We start from the raw sequence: 21,532 nt of genomic DNA on the forward strand, positions 1-21,532 counted from the left end.
CTGATATTTCTATTATCCATTTTTTTCCATTCTAAAAAAATCTAGATGTAAATAGAATTTTTTTAGATGCATGCAATCTTTCTAATTTTTTCTACGTACATATATTAACATTTCTATTTTATATTTTGTTTTTACATTATGGTTATTTCAATCAAAATATCTAGATGTAAATAGAATTCTTTTCAAAAAATCTAGATGTATATAGAATTCTTTTAATTTTTTACATACATAAAATCTTTCTAATTTTTTTCTACATACATAAAAGAATAATTTCTATTTTCTATTTAAAAAAAAAAGCTATCATAAAGATTGATAAAAAAATTGATTGCATATGCATTCTTTATTTTGTGCACTAAATGCACAAAATAAACTATATAGATTAAAACTTCCCGTGCTGAGCATGAGAATATACAATAGAAATATCAGTTACCAAGAATAGTCGACCATAAGCAATCAAATTTGCCTTGCCACTGGAAATAGCTTCGTTACCATCATCCCGATCATAACCCCCTGTAGCCAAAAATGTTCCCTTGAATGCTGTTCTTATGGGAATCGGGCTCTTTTCACTCGCTATTGTCGTCTGCGAATTATCAATCTTGGGCTCAAAGAAATGAGCGTACAATATCTTATATTTATTCAGAGCCTCCGCCATGTGAAGTCCCAGTGCCTCTGGATTTGAGTCATACGCTTCTGCATGATCCGAAAATGGAGAAAGTCGAATTCCCACATGCTCTGCTCCGATTTCCTCCACCACTGCTTCCACAACTTCAAGTGCAAATCTGTAACGATTCTTCAATGTTTCGCCATAGCCATCTGTTCGATCATTCACGCTATCCTTCATGAACTGGTCCACAAGGTACCCATGCGCCCCATGGATCTCAACACCATCAAACCCTGTTCGTAAAAGGACTAATTATGTCAACAAAAGGAACATTCTCTTCTTCAAACCAAGATAGATCAGAATAAAAAAACATACCTGCATCTATTGCATTCCTGGCAGCATTTCGAAAATCGTCAACTATATTGGGAATTTCCTCTGTTTTCAGAGGCCGGGGAGGAAAGAAATCTGCCACATCCTTTCGGTTCGGAAGAGGGATCTTTCCAGAGATTGGTTTGCTTGTGGAGGAAATTGGAGATTGGCCATTAGGCTGATAATCTGCATTCCAATGCACCCATTAAATACACAATACACTGTTTGTTGTGGAGGAGAGCCAACCAAATTGAAATTAATTAAAATTGAAATCTAAATCAAAGTAGAATATTATAACTAATTTTGAATTTCAATTTACATCTACATCTAAATCTAAATGAAAATGTAAATAAAAAATAGAAATCTCACCTGCAAAAATGTTACTCCAAAACTTCAATTTACTCCTATTCAAAAACTCCAATCTAATCCTCCAATAACCTCCACCTCTTCCTTCCTGCAAAAACATAAAATGAAAATGAAATGAGGAGCCTTGGTTTTGTAACTTCTGAGAGGCTCCTCATATCCCCCAACAGACATCTCTTCACATTCCACAAATTTGTTTCAAATTCCCCCACTCCCCGCAAAAAATAAGCATGAATGTGCATGCAAAATTATATTTAACAAAAAAAAAAATCATATTGAGATTATTTCGCCCCTATTTTTTCGGGCCCTATTTTTTCGGGTCCTACTTTTTCGGGCCCTACTTTTTCGGGCCTATTATTTCAGCCTCCATTTGGCTTCCTATTATTTCGGCCAGCTATTATTTCGGAAATTCTTTTTTAATATTTAATTTGGAAGTTTGTAACTGCTCCGAATTCTTTTTTATTGACAAGGAATCTTGGCATATTCCCGTGCTGGGCATTTGTGCTGTCATTGTTTTGACAAACATAACACATCTTTGGTGTTTTCAAACTATCTATCTGATATCTAAATTGCATTTGGAATCTTCTAAATTCAGATTGAAGCATACCATTTGGATTGGGAATGTTTTCTATATCACCTTCTAATTCATCATTCACATGGATTTGACTTTCATGTTGTGGTGTTTCTGGGACACGTTCTATAGATGGAGACCCTTCATACTGAACATTTAGTTGATTATTTGCATGTATAGGATGTTCATGTATGTCACTTTCTTGCACTTCAACATGTTGGACTCGGCACCTTTGTGTATCTGGAAGGACCCTCTGAGAAGTACGTTGACGATTATTTCTCTGTACATTTCTGTTCTCTCTTTCATCATTTTCTAGTTGTGCAACTGACACTTCAGACCTTCTTCTACCACAACTTTGCCCATTTCCTTGATTAAATGTTATTCTTTGATGTTCTGTTTCATTTTCTATTTGTTGTTGTTGTTGTTGTTGACGTCTACGGTATTCTCTACGATATTCTCTTTGATATTGCCTTTGGTATTCTCTTCTTGCCTCCTCTGATTCAAAATTTAACCTAGGTCTCACCATAGCTAGTACAAAACAAATATTAGTGAATTAAGCTATATTTTTCATGACACTAAATAATTTTCCATACAAACCATATAAAAGATTGCTGAAAAATATATTAATTAAGAATAAATGAAGAAAGTATGAACAATAAATAAGAGAATACATTAAAAAAATTATGAAAATACATTTAGAAACATGAAAATTACATATAATTTTAATTACAATTAACAGTATAATAAATTGCTTACTATTATAATATATAAAAAATGGCGGCATTGCCTTTCACTTTTCAAAGATTGAATGAATTTTGATACTTTTCAAATTGCACATAAATAATAAGCATAAATTAAATGAATATATGGTTACTCTAATTTTCAAATAACAAAATTGAAAGTATAAATTTATTTTTTCTTATTTAAAAACAAATAAATTGATATTTTAATGAAAATATATGGCGACATTATCATCCACTTTTGAAACATTACAAATATTTTTAGATATATGTAACATTATAATAGATTGCTTAGTATTATAATATTTAAAGAATGGCGGCATTGCCTTCCACTTTTCAAAGATTGATGGGTAAAACTTACTATTTATTCTTTTAAAATTGCATATAAAAAATAAGCATAGCTTAAAATAAATATATGGCTACTGTACTTTTCAATCGGCTAAATTAAAAGTGTAAATTTGATTTTTTAATTTAAAAATGAATAAATTGGCACTTTAATAAAATATTTGAAAAATGGCGGCATTGCCATCCAATTTTCAAATATTAATATACAAAGATTAAATTTAATCTAAATGTAAATTACAAAATTATTATAATTGAAATAGTAATCTAATTCAAGTACTCTAAATCTATATACTAATCTTAATGAAAACATTACAAATATTTTTTCAAATATAATTAATATTATAATAAATTGCTTAGTATTATAATATTTTAAAAAATGGCGGCATTCCCTTCCACTTTTAAAAGATTGATGCTTAAAAGTTAATAATTATTATTTTAAAATTGCATATAAAAATAATCATTAATTAAAATAAACATATGGTTACTCTAATTTTCAAATAACAAAATTAAAAGTCTAAATTTGATTTTTTATATTTAAAATTAAATAAATGGGTACTTTTATTAAATATTGGAAATATGGCGGCATTGCCATCCATTTTTCAAATATTAATATGTAACAGTTAATTATAATCAACAATGTAAATATATTAATTATAATATGTAACAATTAACACAATCTACCCAGAAAACACAGCTAAAAATTAATTATAATCTAAATGTTGATTACAAAATTATTTTGATCAAAATAGTAATCTAACTCAGAATATTAATATAAATCAATATATTATTCTTAATTAAAAAAATATTATAAATCAAACTACTTTTGTAAATGAAAATAGTAATCATTAAATTTATAAATCACTATTTTTAAAAAATATTGATATGGCGGCATTGCCATCCATATGAAATATTATAGAAAACAAAATACAACATTAATCTATAAAAAACATTGAAAAATATGAAAAAACAATAATCTACACAAATCATATTTAAATATATAACATGCAACTATATATAAATTATGCATGAAACATGCAAATGTAAATTTGAATACAACGATGTAAAAGCTAAGAAATCTAATTTTAAAAATAACTTACAACTAAATGTAAATAGTGTAACTACAATTCTTAATGCGGATAATAATCAAAATGTGAAATAAAACTTAATATAAACAAAAAATAAATAAAAAACTTACTTAGCTTTTTGATCTACTTGGTGATCTTCAAATGTAGAATGCTTTTCCAAATGATTTATCTCCCTCTTTTCTTCTCTCAACAAAAACAATGAAGCTTTACTGAAAACTTGTCTTCTGCAAATGTATTCTTTTACAAATGATGAGAAAAATGAGAGGAGATGAGTGTTTTATAATGAGACAGAGAACTCTTCATCTCCCACGGAAAAAACTCTTCATCTCCCATTAAGAAACTCTTCAATTTCCACTAAAAAAACCTTTCAATTTCCACTACTCCACTCAAATTTGAAATTCAAATTAACATTAAAAAATTAAATTTTTTAAAAATACACATATGAAATGTGTACACGTCGCTACACATCGTCGTTGATAATAAATTTTTAAATTAAAAAATATTTTAATAATTAGATTCGCATGCGTTTCATTTCAAAAAATAAATTTTTAAAATTTAAATGAGGTGATGGGCCACCACCCCCGCCACCCCATACTTACACAGCGTGCGACAGTAACTGCCGCTGCTGCCACCGCTGTCAGCGGCAGTTACTGTCAGCACTGACATGTGTGTCAGTGCCGACAGTAACTGTCGCTGACAGCAGCGGCTGTTACTGCCGCACGTTGCGACCACGTTTACATAACGTTTTTTTTTTTTTTTTTTCATTTTTTAAAATTTCTTTTTTAATTTTTATTTTTATTTTAATTTTTTAATTTTTTTTTCATTTTTTTAATTTTTTTAAAAAATTTTTTAAAAATTTTTTTAAATTTTTTTTTAAAAATTTTTTTAAAATTTTTTTTAAAACTTTTTTTTAAAACTTTTTTTTAAATTTTTAATTTTTTTAGAAAAAAAATTTCACTTTAAAAAAAATTAATTTTGTATTTTTATTTCATATTTTAAAAAAGAATATATGTAATTTATTAAAATTTATAGGAGCCTATTATTTCGGAGCCTATTATTTCGGGTTTCATTTGGCATCTTCTTTGCCAGTTATTATTTCGGAAATATTTTTTATTGTCTTTTATGTTGGCCATCTATTATTTCGGCCTCCATTTGGCTCCCTATTATTTCGGCCGGCTATTATTTGGGGAATTCTTTTTTAATATTTAATTTGAAAGTTTGTAACTGCTCCTAATTCTTTTTTATTGACAGGAATCTTGGCATATTCCCGTGCTGGGCATTTGTGCTGCCATTGTATAGAACGCCTCTCAGCGTAAAAATACAAATTGAATGGTGCTCTCTAGCAAATTAGATTGTACATAAACAAAAATTAATATACATTTTTAAAAAATTCTTTGATACAATTATTGTACCTCTTCTAATTTGTAAGTATTAGTTTAATATTTTTTATAAGTAGAAGTATATCTATTGATCATTAATATATTTAGTAACATTTATTTTTGAAAAGATGTTTCATATTATAAAAGACAAGTTTTGAGACATTCCTTGTCTTATATCTAAGAAAAAAAATACTAACTTGCAAGTAATGTTTTCATTTGAAGTCTTGCAAAAATATAGTTATAAAACTAGGCAAGAGCCTACAACACAAGGGTAAATTGTTAGTCTCTTATCTAGGAGGTCTTGAGTTTGAGTCTACTTGAACTTAATAAATAATAATAATTAGTCAATGACATTTAGTTTGTCTCAATTTTAATATTTCAATATATTTTTCCTACAAACTCTGGTCATATGGCATATTTAGTATGATCATAATTTGTTTAAAATCTTTAGTTGGGCATATAAACTAAATTTCATGAAGCCTTTTTCAAAAATTTGAATATCTCATAATTGATTTTTTTGTGTTCTATTTCATTCAAATATAAAATTATATTATTATCTAAAAAATAAATAAATAGTTGTATAATTTAACCTTTAGTAATTTTGAAATATGATATTAATGTAATTTCTAATATTATATCCATATTTGTTTCTTTGTATAGAGATCTTTTGAACTTCAATATATATTTTAAATTTATTTGATGAATTTAATCATTTTTTAGTTTTATTTTTCTTATTTATAAATAATTTTAATCTCAATTATACCTACAAAATTATTAAACTAGTACTAAATGAATACTAACTGTGAGTAAGAATTCCCTATGTCAAACTCATGTATGTATAGGTAGGTCGCAACTAAGAAAATAACTCACAAAATACAATATAACAAGGGCTGCGTGCAGCACTAGTCCCTACCTTTGACAGACAATTGTTGAGGACACAGCTAGGTGAGGGTAGGCAACAAGTTTAAGCTAACAATAGCTCTTGTCAGTGTGTAATTTATCACTTACTTTCATGTGATCCAAGTCTAGTTTGTACACATGTTAGGACTAATGTTTGAGAAGGTGACAAATATGTGGACAAAATTAGAATTAGGAATAATAATATAGAAAATATGACAAAGCTCTTGGAAAATCTGACGTAGGAAGAATGTCTTCAAATTACATGTAAGTTTAAACCTATGTCCTTGGTGTGAGAGGGGGAAAAGGGTAGGAAAATACCTAGAACTTGTTCAAACCCTAGTCTGTATAGTCAAAAAAGCAGGGGAGGAAAATGCCTAGAAATTATTGAATTCTCAGTGGGAAAATGCCTCAAGCAACTTTTAAAGGCCTTAGTCTGTACAGGGCAGAAAAATGGACGAAAAATGGATAGAAATTATTCCATTTCTGATGTATAAGGAATTAAAAAAGGTCCGCAAATGCCTAAAACTTGTTCAGTTCATGATCTGTATTGTTAATAATGAGGGAGGAAATATGGCTATAACTCATTCAATACCCAAAACAAGGGACGAAACATCGGAGGGAAGGGAAAGAAAAGTACTTTGAAAAATGATGAATTGTTACATCTCCGAAAGAAGGTAGATTGCTATGTCTGTCGGCCACTACAGAAAAGAGTTGAGCCACCTCAAGAAAGTCAAGGCGGTTCATTTTTCACGAAACATTCGATGGAATAAAGGAAAATTCTAGGGAAGGGGAACCAAGGTAGGCACCCTGACTTTAGGGGACCAGTAAAATTGTCATGTGGAATCTCAAATTTTTACTTTTGTAATTTATAATTAATTAGTCTAGCATATGGAAATCTATTTGGTAGAGGGTAATCTCTCACAAAAAAAAGTACCAAAGACAAAATAAAGTCAAATTTATTTTTTTCAGATTCTACAAACTATGAGATCATGAAGATCAAATGTTGAAATTTTAAAAAATATCTATGATGTTTTTGATCTTTTGAAAATTGGTCAATTGTACATATTTTTGGGAGAATGACGGTGTCCTATTTGCCACGAGTATTTGATCATGTTTAATTGTGTGTTGAGGTGGCATCACATGAGAGATGGTGTTTTAAAAAAATTTCCCCTATTTTTCAAAATATGCATTGATGGAATATTTTTATTGTACTACTATAATATTTTGGGCGGGTGGGGGGCGGGGGGTGTTAAAGCTTAATTTGAAATCTTTTCCTATTAACTAGGAGCCCTTACTTTTTAGTTGAGCAGATGCAAAAGGTGGGGGACTGGAAATAGCCCCTACTTTTTAGGGAAGAATTATGCCACTTGGCAAGAACCTACCTTTCATTTTCCCTCCAAATTGAAATCATCCCACCAAAAATTCTAAAAGCAACAATTTATATTTTTAATGTTTTGTTCAATTTAGGAAATAATTTTTTTAAGCAGATTTATATGTAATGCCCATGGGACCACTCCCTTTAAATGTTCCTAAAAAAGCTCAATAGCGCCAGCTCTATTTTTAAGCAAGTGGGTGCCCATGGGACCCCATCCTAAGTTTCTTTAGTTCATGGGCTCACATATTGACTCATCTCCCCTGCCAAGACAATAAATAGGTTTGGTCCATATTGGAGTTCTTACATGTGGTTATTAAGCCTACAAAACAAATATATTGTAAACACAAAACTATTAAAATCTAATGTTTTATGTTTCAAATATTACTAAAAAAATACTAATTGAATGGTGCTCTCTAGCATATTAGATTACACAAACAAAAATTAATATACATTTTAAAAAAATTCTTCAATACAATTTGTGTACCTCTCCTAATTTGTAAGTATTAGTTTAATATTTTTTATAATTAGAAGTATATCTATTGATCATTAATATATTTAATAATGTTTATTTGAAAATATGTTTCATATTATAAAAGAAAACTTTTGAGACATTCTTTGCCTCATATCTAAGTAAAAACACTAACTTGCAAGTAATGTTTTCATTTGAAGTCTTGCAAAAATATAGTTATAAAACTAGGCAAGAGCCTACAACACAAGGGTAAATTGCTAACCTCTTATGTAAGAGGTCTTTAGTTTGAGTCTATTTGAACTTAATAAATAATAATAATTAATCAAATGGCATTTTGTTTGTCAAAATTTTAATATTTCAATATATTTTTCCTACAAACTATGTTTGTATGACATATTTAGTATGATCGTAATTTGTTTGAAACCTTGAGCTAGGCCAATAGACTAAATTTCGTGAAGCCTTTTTCAAAAATTTGAATATCTCATAATCTATTTTTTGTGTTTTATTTCATTCAAATGTAAAATCATATTATTATCTAAAAATAAATTAAAAGTTTTATAATTTAACCTTTAGTAATTGTTAAATATGATATTAATGTAATTTCTAATATTGAATATCCATATTTTTTCATTTTATAGAGATCTTTTGAACTTCAATATAAACTTTTAATGTATTTGATGAATTTAACCATTTTTTAATTTTTATTTTTCTTATTTATAAATAATTTCAATGTCAACTTTACCTACAAAATTATTAACCTAGTACTAAATGGATACTACCTATGAGTAACAATGTATACTTCCCTATGTCAAATGTCAAACTCATGTATGTATATGTAGGTCGTAACTAAGAAAATATCTCACAAAATACAATCTAACAATTATTATTCTCATGTATTTAATTAATGATGGATATCTCTTCATGTGTGGTAGAACTTTTGAATCAAGAAGTAAGTAGTGTCAAACTTGAATTTGAATCTAGGTGATTTGGATGGTGATGGACTAGTGTAGATTATGGGGGTGGCAAAGGCCTTGTCATCAATGGACAAGCTGGTATTACTTATGTTGACATCTTCTCAAGGGGGACTATTCACACGTGCCCAAATGATGCATGTGATGAGACCAAGTTGTCACCCCAAAGGCTTTTCATGGGCTGTCTTCATTTGGGGGATACTGGAAAATAAATTCTTACCCAGAAAATTTTCTTCTAATACTTGGGTCACTTTTGGTCAAGACTTCTTTTGGATGTGTTGGTAACACTCCCAAGTGGCATGCCTTTTTTGATGTTGAACCTAGGAGTATGAGATATTTCCCTCTAGACTAAAACCTTTCTATCCTAGTGGTTGGTGAGTTGTCTGTCTTTATCTTTGAAAATTTAATTGATAACATTATTTCTTAAATTGAGATGTCTATTATGGGAATTTTATGGGCTCCCACCCAAATATCAGGCTACCTCTTTCTTTATAAGTAGTGTTCTTATATAATGACTATAGGTGTGAAGAATTTCACTCGCCTTATGAGTTTTGTTCCTTTATTCATACATTGTAGGTGTTTCCCATTTTTGGGATATGAATATTTTTCCTTACACCTCCCTAGCTTTAGCATCTTGTTCTCCCATCCAATAATGAAATGTTTGTGGTACCATCATTTCCTTGTTGATGGAGACATAGATGTATGACTAGGAATGGTTGATCTCTTGTAGATTTTATCTTTCACATTCTTACCTATTTCAAAGCTTAGTTTGGCATTTCACCCCCCTTATCTTATTTTGTTTGCAAAAGAGTTTCCTTACCCTTTTCATCCAAAACTCAGTAGGATGAGCTAGAGCTTCCTTTGTCGAGCGCACCCCACCCCACTCCTACAAAGTTTCTTGAATTCCCTTATTTAGATGTGTGCCTTTTAGGAATTCTTGATTAAAAAATCGGTCTTCTAATAAAATAGACTCAAAACCACAAAAACAAAAGCCTTTATGTTTATCAAAAGTTGAGCAAACCACTAATTAGTTTGATCTTTGAATTGGAAGTTCCAAATCCCTTAGATATATATAAAATGAATATATTTTTTATTTTCTAAATAAATGGGGGTATGCTCTTAACTAGAGAGAAGAAGAGGCCTCTAATGAATAGTCATCACCAAGAGATATTTAGGAATCAAACATAGATTAAATTCTTAAAAATAAAACTTATTTCTATATACTCATTCCCATGACCGAGAAAATCAAATTGAGGTATAACCACAAAAAAACAAGAATCTACCAATAACATAAACAAACATAGTTTAGTATCTACAACTAATTCATTGCATTCATCTTTCATTCATCCATATAACAAAATAAATTTTTAAGATAAACCTAATGAACAATAGTAATAATCTTAGAATTTGATTCTCACTCGATTGACACAGTGAATGGGGGAATTCTATGCTAAAATTGCCAATCCTTTTTTATTAGATTCAAAAGTATATAATAATCGTTTCACCTGCCCCATGGGATGGTTACAAGATAGCTATACATTGAATAAATTTTAAATATAACTAAAAGAAGTAACTAACAATTTTTTAAACACAAATTTCACAGGACCTCCTAATTCTACTTCTTCATTTGTTGAGTTTATGGGTGAATTCTATGATCAAGTCTACACATAGTATAGAAACAAGAAAATTGACTTCTTGTAATAAACCACTCTCTACTAGACTTGTAGTAATGGGATTCTTGTTTAGACTCTTATTCTTCTCCAAAGCTTGTCTACATCTACCCAAACCAATTTTATATCACCAGTTTCACATTAAGTACTCTCTAACCCATTCAAATGGTTACGCTCTAGGTGCTTGTACTTGATTGTATCTTTCAATTGCAAACTATACATAATATCAAAGAAATGTAGGCACAATAGTGATATAACTGTGAATGAATCATCAATTTTTTGTCATTTGTGTTTGCAGATTGAGATTAATGATACCATAGATTTTAAACCTTATTTACACTTTAAATCATGCACAAAATAATCTTTAGAGGATTATCTAATTGTGTAAAGATTACTCTTTTAATGATTGACAAGTTGTGTCATTAATATTAGTCGTGTCAACATTTAATGGTATGCCACTACTTGAAAATTAAATACATCATATATTGGATTAATAACTATTTTTTAAAATTTGAGTTCTTATTATGGTGTTGGAATCTAATAGCCCTTTTAGAAGTCACAATTAATTCCACTTCTACTCCTTTGTGTCAAGATCTTTCCCTTTGTTTAAGATTTCCAATTTGAGCTTTGGAATCTAAAGTCTCTTCAAGAGTTTCTAACTTTCTCCACCTTTTAACTTTATGAGAAAAAGACACTTCACTATTTTAAGATTAGTTCCAAGTTGAGTGATGGGTTCTAACACTAGTTCATCCATACTCAACCTTTTTTTGCTTCCTTTTAGTTCCAAACTTTCAACTTTTAATTAAGTGTTTTATTTACTCCTTCGAATTTCAAACACCATTTCAAGACTTGACCTTTACCCCAATTTCTTGACTCCTTCCTTAAGTTCCTTTTGGTTATTTTCTATCCTTTGGATCCTAACAACACTTCTAAAATTTTGAATTTTTACAAGTATAAGTCAGTGATAAATCACTCCATTTTCCTTATATTTTCTTTAGTTCCATCCACACTTTTGGATTCTAACAGTAGTTTTGGAAGTACCTGCCTGGCTTGAATTTTAATTCTTGAATTATGATGAAGGAGTTAGCTTAAATTTTGCAATCAAGAGGTTGAATCGACAAATACAAATAAAGGAAAGATAGTTTTGATTGTACACTTGATTTTTGATAACCATTCCCAACTAATGCCTAAATCCTAAAATCCCGAATATGATGAAAATGAATAAGGTAAGGAATTTCCAATAATGAAAAAATTTAATTTAGATCATTTTAACTATAGGTATTAAAAAATAGGGTTAGATTCCTCTACCTAGGGATGAAAACTACAAGGAACTCTGCATCTATATTTTTGTAATGTGACCAAACAAAGGACTTAACACAAAAATGGGATGCATACAAAGACCAAACTGAATAAACACATTAAAAGAATACTAAGGAACACAACCAAAACTTACTATGCTACAATTATAAGGGTTTTATGCTTTCAAAGATCTTTGATTTGACATCATTTCAATTCTCGCCTATTGTGTGAGAACGATAAGACTGGTTTATTTAGGTTCACTAGATTGAATGAGTTAGTCCCACAAACTTGATAAAAAATGAATGACCCTTTCCATAATTAATCAAACTTGTTGTATCTGCCCTTAGATTCTCTCCTCTTATCCCACAATAACATTAAATCACCTTCCATGGACTTTATAGGTTTGAACCTCTTATCAAATATGTTTTTAACTCTAACCTTATAAGAGAATAAGATCCATCATGTCTTCCCTCTCTTCCTCAATCTTGGTCAAGTACATAATCATTTTCTCAAGAGAATATTGGAAAACAAAATCTTCCATTGATATTTGTAGCTTAAAGGCAAGTAACTTCAAAAGAAATAGTAAACTAGATCTAATGTCACATACCAATTTGAAAGGAGACATGCCAACTACTTTCATTGATATTGTCTTATCTACCCATAATTCTCTATGCAACATTTCGTTGGAAACAATTCTTCAATTGTATATTATCATTAATGTTACACAAATATCAATATTAATCAAAAAATGTAGGGCTTGTAGTATTAACCTTGTGCATCTTAGTATTAACTGAGTAGTCGTGTAAAGAATACTTTTCTAGTATTAATCGAATAGTTGGTTGATGAAGGGAATCTTGCTTGCAGTATTGACTGAGTGGTTGGGCATCAAAGGAGTCATAGTGTTGACTAGGTGTTTAATCCTAGTATTGATCGAGTGACAACAAAATGCATTTGGATGTTTATTGATTTTTTGGAAGGGTATTCAAGCCAACTTGTCCTAGCTTATGATATATAAGAAAGGTCAGGTTGTGAAAATAAATAGGAGAAGTGAAATATGAAATAAGATGGATATGTGAGCCAAGGAAAAGGCCAAGCATGAAAGTGTGGAAAACAAGTTGTAAAGCACATCTGATCAGTAAGGATCCAGAAATCAAGACAGAACAGAGATATGAACCTACAAAGATAGTTTCTTCTTAAATTAGGTTAAATTATTGTTATATTCTAACCATTGTAGTGGTAAAGAAATATCATAACATAGTTTACTTAATGCTCATATTGTATGTCTATTGTTCTAGCCTTTTGGTTGGCTGTTGTTATATGGATGGACTTTTGTTGCTTATTTTTAGCCATTTGAATTGTATTAACTTTTGGGTTTTAGGATCCATGTAAAAAAAAATTATCTTATCAAAAACAACCATATTATAAATCTTGTAACAAGGTGACATTTCAAGATTGAAGTGTTTAAAGACCTCTAACTAGGCCACTCCTAATAGGGTGATCTAAATCCTCTAACAGGGTCATACTTAACAATATGTTTTGTAGCCTTAATAGGGTTGGCTCCAAACAATGCTCACTTCAAAAGAGTGAAAAATATTGTAACTAGTTGCATGGTGGTATTTCCAAATTAGATTTCCATGTTAAATCTTGGTGTCATCTGTGTTCATGTTATTTTCTTTATGGTTTAAGTTTCTACAACTAAGTTTTTTTTTTTTTTTTGATCCATAAGAGGCCGAAGCCAAGGTTTATTATTATTATTTGTTGTGGTTTTTTTATTATTAATAGTTAAGATTGAGTAGATTCAAACCGCAAGACCTCCCAATTAAGAAGCTCACAATTGATCAATGTTGTAGGCTCTTGCCGAGTTTTTGCAGCTAAGTTACTTACAAAGGTTATAATAGATTAATAATCATAATGGTTCTTTGTTAACCAAGTGCTAGAAATAATCTAGTGTTAATAGAGTCTGACAATATTGCATGATCAGTGTAAAGTTTAAATTGACATCTAGGGTTATGGAATTATTTTGGTGTAACTGATTCACCCCTCCTCTCTCAGTTACTCTCTTACATTTCCAAAAATTGGTATCAGAGTTGTTGGTGCTTGTAGGAAAGGTTTCAAGGACCTAAGCTAAAGATCAAAATGTCTTGTAGAAGGGAGATTCCTAAGATTAACAAAGATAACCTTTTAGCATAGAAAGAGTTGATGAAGCTACATCTATCAAGCATCAATGATATTGTTTTGTTCTACTTAGAAAATAGATATGTACCACCACAAAAACCTATGACTATGGAGTAGATGAAAGATGCAAAGGATCATAATATAATGATGATCGATATAGCTTCCTCTCTAAACTATTTTGAATTTCATGAGGTCAAAGATTGTCCTACTGCATTTGATATGTGGGAAGAGTTGCAAAGTTTTTATGGAGGTGATAAAAATGTGCAAAGAGCCAAGGTAGAAAGCTTGAGAGGCAAATTTGATCAAATGAAAATGAAAGAAGGTGGGAACATTGTCTAATGCAGTTAAAGAATCAAAGAAAGTTTGAGTGCAATCAGAGCTATAGGAGGGAAAATTGATGAAGAAACAATAGTCAGAAAGGTACTAAAAACACTACTTCCTACTTGGGCAATTAGAGTTTAAGAAATTCAAGAGATGAGCACTTGTGGGAAGATTAATTGCTTTTGAGTTGGATAACTTTGATAACTATGCTCTATAGGATTTGAGCAAAAATGTCAATCAAATCCATGAAGCCAAAGAAAACCAGCATATACAAAACCTGTCACGGAGGAGAAAAAGACAAGAAGAGGCAAGGGTTTGATCTAAAAATAGAAAACTTGTATTCAAATGAAGAAAATAGTATTCAACCAATTCAATCAAATACAAAGAGATCAATCCTTATAAAAGGAGATCAAAACCCAAAAAGGGTAACCTAAAGCCTAAAAAAGCTAGGGTTGCACATTATAATCAATAAAATCTTAATAATATGCACTAAGAGATAGCTTAAGAAAACTAGAGTAATAGGAAACTTATTTAATTAAATCAAAGTGATTTAATTAATAAGTGAAAACAAATAATTACTCTAACACCCCCCTTTTAAGTGAAGCTCGGGATGTAAGCTAACCTAGCAAAACTATGAAAGTAGAAAAATGGGTCCTAACAATAAGGCCTAATTAGGTACCCAATCACAAAAAAATCTCTATGAAATGGAGAAATAGAGAAAACCACATGGGAAAAACCCTACTCCAAAAAGAGATAGCAAAGAATGTTCCAGAAGATAGGAAAAAAGAGAGATCATGAAGAGAACCACTGAGGCACGAAGAAGCTGCAAAACTCTGTCAAAAAGAAACTGTTGATCTATTGAACCTCCATGGAAATAGAAGGCATGAACTGAGTGTGTCTATATGGTATATGATCCATCTCACTGAAATGCATAGGTAGCCAACTACTGCAAATGCCTAGTATGTAGGATCAAGTATTAAATACATAGCTCACACTCTTGAACCATTAAACCAAGGAAGCATAGAACCAACAATATAAGCAGATGGGGTGAGGTGATAGGCAACTGAAAAGGTGGACCAAAAGATCTCCTACAACATAGGAACCAGACACATCGAGAGTGAGGTACAGACACCTATAAAGACACATGTCATCAACATTGCATGAGGCAAAAGAGGAAGAGGGCACAAGAGTGGCAAACAACTATCCCCCCCATGGCACTTTATAAAATATTGTGAGTACGATAAATCACAATTATGAAAAGGATCCTGAAACACAAAAGTGACACTTTATCTTAGTGCATTTGGATAAAGATCCTTACAAATGATATAAAAAATGATTAGAAAATGCATAAGAGTGGTACTAAAAAATTACAATCCAAAATAAAGCATCTAAAGCAACAAAATCAATCCCTAGACCTAAAACAACCAGGATATCCACCAAAATGCAAAAATATAGAAGACTGAATAGAATGTGCCTAGAGTAGAATCTAGAACAACAACTAACATCATTTTAAAGATCATGGAAACATCTTTCCAACAATATAAACAAGTCCAAAATCGAGGATCGGATGCTCAAGATATGCCTCCCGGAGTGCAAAATAGAACATCTAGCTTTGACTACCAAAAAAGGCAACCAAACTACACCAAAACCCAAAAAAACCTACACAAATATCTCCATTTCAAAACTAGCTTTCTGGCACATTTTTCGGATCAAAAAAATATGTCTATATGCTCAAGTTACGGAGAAAAAACCAAAAAGGCCTCTGAAATGCATGAAAAAATATTTTTTCTAATAAAAAATATTTAAAAAATAAAAACCAAAAAAAACCCAACCATTGGTGGAGCGTCGACTAGGCAGTGGGTGAGTGGAGGGTTGCTGCAGGCCGGAGCTCTAGCGGAGTGACTGGCAGACTACTAATGATAACGGCTAGCGGTGGCTGCCAACGATGACTGCAACAGTAATTGCTAGCAGTTCCATCACGGTTTGCTAACCACTGTGATGGAAAATCAAATTTTTTATTCTTTTCAATTTTCAATCATTTTTCACCTCGGAGTGTGTGCTAGGGGCCGTACGGCCTGCCAGGCAAAATTGTTTTCCTCCTAGATCAACTTTGTCCAAATTGGACAAATTTTATATGGAAATGGGGGTTCTGATGCCTTCTAAATCCATCCATGAGGTCTATTTGGACTCAAACTACCCTAAAAATTAGTGACCCCCTCATTTTCTTAGGAAATATGCAAAAACACTAGATGTGATCTGCCAAACCCTTGCTCTCCCATTTTCTTCAAATACCAAACAAGCTACAATAGATCTGGCTCTTATACTAGGTAGGATTTGAGAAAAAACACCAATCAAATCCATGAAGCCCAAGAAAACCTAGATGTACAAAACTTGTTACGGAGGAGAAGAGGACAAGAAGAGGCAAGGGTTTCATCTGAAAACAGAAAAATTGTATTCACACAAAGAAAATATTATTCAAAAGATTCAATGAAATACAAAGAGATCAATCCTTATAAAAGGAGATTGAAACGTGAAAAGGGTAACCTAAAGCCTAAAAAAGCTAGGGTTGCACATTATAATTAATAAAATATTAATTATATGCACCTAAGAGATAGCTTAAGCAAACTAGAGTAATAGGAAACTTATTTAATTAAATAAAAGTGATTTAATTAATAAGTGCAAACAAATAATTACTGTAACATGCTCCTACTTCTAGCAATCTTGAATTTGCATTTCAAAGCCAAACTAACCCTTGTAGAAAAGGAAGAAACTAAAAAGGTTGATAGTGATGAAGAAGATGATTGAAATGAAGACCTTGAAGTCATCGAAGCCCTACTTGCAAGAAGAGTATCAAAAGGAAAAGGAAAATTCAAAGGCAAAATCCCATTGATTTTTTTCTCATGTGAAGAGGTTAGTCATATTGCTGCAAGATGTCCAAACAAAGAAGACAAAGATGAGGAAAGAAATAAAAAGTTCAAAGGAAAGAAAGACTTCAAAAGCTACAAGGACTATAAAGACAAGGGTAAGAAATCTTGTTATATTGCTAAAGATTATGATAGTGATGATAATGAAGAAGAAGTAGTTTGCATTGTTGTTAAAGATGAATCCAATAATGAGGAAAATGAAAATATGGCACTTATCTCTCATGTTAGCAAAAATGATACATGGATCATAGATAGTGGTTTTCCCCATCACATGACTGGTGTTAAAACTAAGTTTAAACATTTCAAAAACTATCATGGTGGAAATGTTAGATTTGGAAATAATGAACCATGTTATTTTAAAGAAAAAGAAATCATAGCATTAATAGAAGGAATCAAATGTGAAAATGTCTACTAGGTTGAAGGATTAAGACATAATCTACTCAGTGTAGCTCAGTTGAAAAATATAGGTACAAGGTAGAATTCATGAATGGAAAAGCTAAACTATTGGATGGAAAAGGAAACATAGTTGGAACTTGTAATCAGACAAATGGAAACCTAGATCTCACTAAAAGTACATGTTTTTTAACTTAGATAGAAGAAATTTGGCTATGGCACAAAAGGATATGTCTTGTTAACTTTGATAGCCTTGTTACCATAAGTAAGAACAAAAGAGTAAGGTATCTAAAGAAACCTAAGATGGGCACGTGTTGTTGGATACAATCATTCAATTGTATGTTGTCTTTGATGTTACACAAATGTCAAGTATATACTAAGAAATCAATGTATTCCAAGCTCACTTGGGAGTCAAAGAAGTTCTAGTGTATGATGAGCATTTCAACGTTAACCAAGTTCAAAGTCAGTGTCTACCAAGCTCACTTGGTCACCTAAGGATAGACTACATGGAACCAGTGTTAATCAAGCTCATTCAATTAGCAAAGAAAAGTTGACATGGAACAAGTATTAGCCAAGATCACTTGGTCACTAAGGGAAGTCTAAAGAAAATTCATTTTGAGTTAGTATTGACCTAATTGGGTCAGCTAACAAAGGATTTTCTTGTATCCATATATTTGATCTAACAATTTTGTTTGTTAGTTCTAGCCAACTCATGGGATGAATTTGATTTGCTTCGAATTTTATGCAAGCTGACTTGATAGGGTAAAAAATATAAGGTCAAGTTGATGATTGAATGGGACAATAAGCATGGGATGAAAAAGATAAATCAAGGAAGTGAATTGGAAGGATAGCAGAGTATCCAAGTTAATTGAGCTACAAAGAAAATTCTAATCAAGGAGGATAAAGTATTCAAGCTGGAAAAAGGATCTAAAATTTGTATATATAGTTGCATCAGCAATCAATTCATATCATTGTTTCTCTCTAATAATTGTAGTAGTGAATCATATTTCCTAACAGAGTTAGCTTAACAACTATTTGCCAAATCCTCTTACAAGGTGGCATTTCTAGATTAAAATGTTTAAAGACCTCTGACAAATCCACTCCTAACAAGGTGATCTAAATATTTTAATAGGGTCATGCCTAACAGTGTGTTTTGTAACCATTAATAGGGTTGGCTCCTAATAGGGCTCACTTCAGAAGAGTGAGAAATCATAACTGGTTACAATTGGAGGTTTTTCCCAAATGAGGTTTCCACATTAACTCTCGTGTTCATGATATTTTCTTTATGATTCTACAATAAGTTAATCAGGGTTAATCACACTAAACATCTTAAGAATCAATTATTTCAGTATTTTTCGAGTGACAATAATTCTTAGCATTAAGTGAGTGTTTTGTGTTAACTGAGTTACAACAATATTTCAATTTCCATAGAATTTAGTTTTGAATTGTATTGACATCTTAAAGGATCTTGGATTTGTTTTTGTGGTAACTGATTCATCCCTCCCCTCTCAATTACTCCTCTTCTATTTCCAAGAATTGGTATCAAAGCTTTTGGTGCTTGCAGAGAAGGTTTCAAGGATCTAAGCTAAAGATCAAGATGTCTTAGAGAAGGGAGATTCCTAAGATGAACAAAGATAACTTCCAAGTATGGTAGGAACTTATGAACCTCCATTTGGCAACCATTGGTGACAAGCTTGAAATATTTGGAGAACAAATTTATGGCACCAACTGGAACTTTGACTGTGGATCAAATTACAAAAAAGAAGAATCGTAACATTATGATGATTGACATTGCTTCCATTCTCAATTATGAAAAATTAGATGAAGTCAGAGATTGTGGCACTGCTCATAAAATTTGGATCAAATTGAAGGATATCTATGGAGGTGATGATAATGTTAAGAGAGCCAAGGCAGAAAATCTCATTGGTTAGTTTGATCAGATGAAGATGAAAGAAGATGAGAACATTGCACAATAGAGTAAAAGAATCAAAGCTACCATGAGTGTAATTAGAGCCTTGGGTGGGACAATTGATTATGTAGCAATGGTGTTAGTGAATAGATTTTCTTTTCCTATAAATACAATAATTTAGTCTATACCCAAGGAAAAAAAATCAATGGTGCTCACAACCATTGGGTAAACATTATGTTAATCATTTCCCTTTGAACTTTAATAGGTATAGCTCCCTTTACAAAATATTATCAATGAAATTGAAATAATTAAAGAATAATAAATCATACACTTTTTCCAAAAAGTTCTTAAGGATCTCTCACGTACTCTTAGGTACAAAGGTGCAGTTTAACAAATTCATAAATTAAACAAGCCATTGGAAAGCACATACTCTTTCCAGAATAGAATAAGATTTGATGACAACTTAAATCCTACATTAATGTAAACTAATTTCTATGAATAAAGGAAAGGTACAACAATTAGAAGAAATAACAATAGATATCTTCCATAATTAACCATCACAACTCTCATGTAATTGCTTACAATTTAGCTTGAACTCCAAGTTTCAAACTATGACAATATATATATATATATATATATATATATATATATATATATATCTGAATAAATTTCCCAACCATAAAGTCTTTAAAGAAATAACATCTACATATATTGCTACCTTCTGTCTATTACTATCTCCACAAAATAAAAACATCTAAGAATACTAATCTATCAAATTTCTTCTATGAAATTAAAAGCTAACCCTTTCCTAGGTTAACGCTTCAACATTTATAGTTTTTTAACAAGACCAAAAAGGCCTCCATCAAAACCTATCCTTTCGGTTAAAAAAATTAAGCAAAATAGTTTTAAATAGTTTTTCTAAAACCTAAAATACATAAGATAACCATCCATAACTAATTTTCCTTGTTGGAATTTTCTCCATCCTCCATAGTCTACTTGACTAGCTTCCGACTCCTGAAGGTGCTCGCAAATTCCTGCATTGCATGAGAATGGGGATTTTTCAAACTGAGTAGCTTCAATCTACAGGCATCCTTCTGCCACCTCCCTAGTCCTTTGAATTTGTCTCAGCATAAGCTCCTTATTCAGGTATAACATTGACTCAATGTTGGCTAGGGTGGTAATGTCTCGATAAGAAAGAGTGTCACTGTCCTTTATTCTAGATATGTTGTCACCAAAAGTTTTAGTCAAGGTATCGAAGTCCATGTTTCCATCATCAAATTGCAAGATTCCTATGGGGTTTATGATTTGCATATCCTTTAGTATTTCTTTGTGCATCCCAATGACTTCAAGCTCCACTTCTTGCATGTCTTCTAAAGTTTCCTTATAGATTGAATCTTTCCAACCCATGTTGCTTTTAATGAGGAATAAAATGCATGAGTCCATGACTTCCATAGGTTTCTCAATCAAGAACTTTAGCATTCCATACCTTTCATCTTTGTGTACTTGAAACATGATCACCTGGCATCAACTTTGATCTACCTCCCATACTGGAATGAGGGTCTAGATTTCACCCAATAATACTTCTCCCTCCACATATATGGTAGTAAAATCCAATATAAATTTACTCCCTTCTTTCACAATGGATTCCACCCATTCATTCATCACCTCTGAGA

At 31.2% G+C, this 21,532-nt stretch overlaps 1 protein-coding gene and 1 pseudogene across 1 annotated transcript in view; both read right to left on the reverse strand.

Annotated features, from left to right (window-relative positions):
- Positions 1-379: 379 nt before the first annotated feature.
- On the reverse strand, positions 380-4,839 carry LOC149545613 (putative 12-oxophytodienoate reductase 11 pseudogene; annotated as a pseudogene).
- An 11,643-nt stretch (positions 4,840-16,482) lies between these two features.
- Positions 16,483-21,532, reverse strand: part of LOC149545614 (protein STRUBBELIG-RECEPTOR FAMILY 8-like) — a 67,958-nt gene continuing 62,908 nt past the window's right edge. Inside the window, exon 8 of the mRNA XM_089793811.1 lies at positions 16,483-16,626. Coding sequence (XP_089649937.1) covers positions 16,483-16,626 — 144 coding nt within the window. The remainder of the gene's footprint in view (positions 16,627-21,532) is intronic.

Source organism: Cupressus sempervirens, chromosome 7 (assembly GCF_028749045.1).
Source record: "Cupressus sempervirens isolate cs-2001-9-10 chromosome 7, ASM2874904v1, whole genome shotgun sequence".
In the NCBI taxonomy this organism is placed as follows: Eukaryota; Viridiplantae; Streptophyta; class Pinopsida; order Cupressales; family Cupressaceae; genus Cupressus; species Cupressus sempervirens.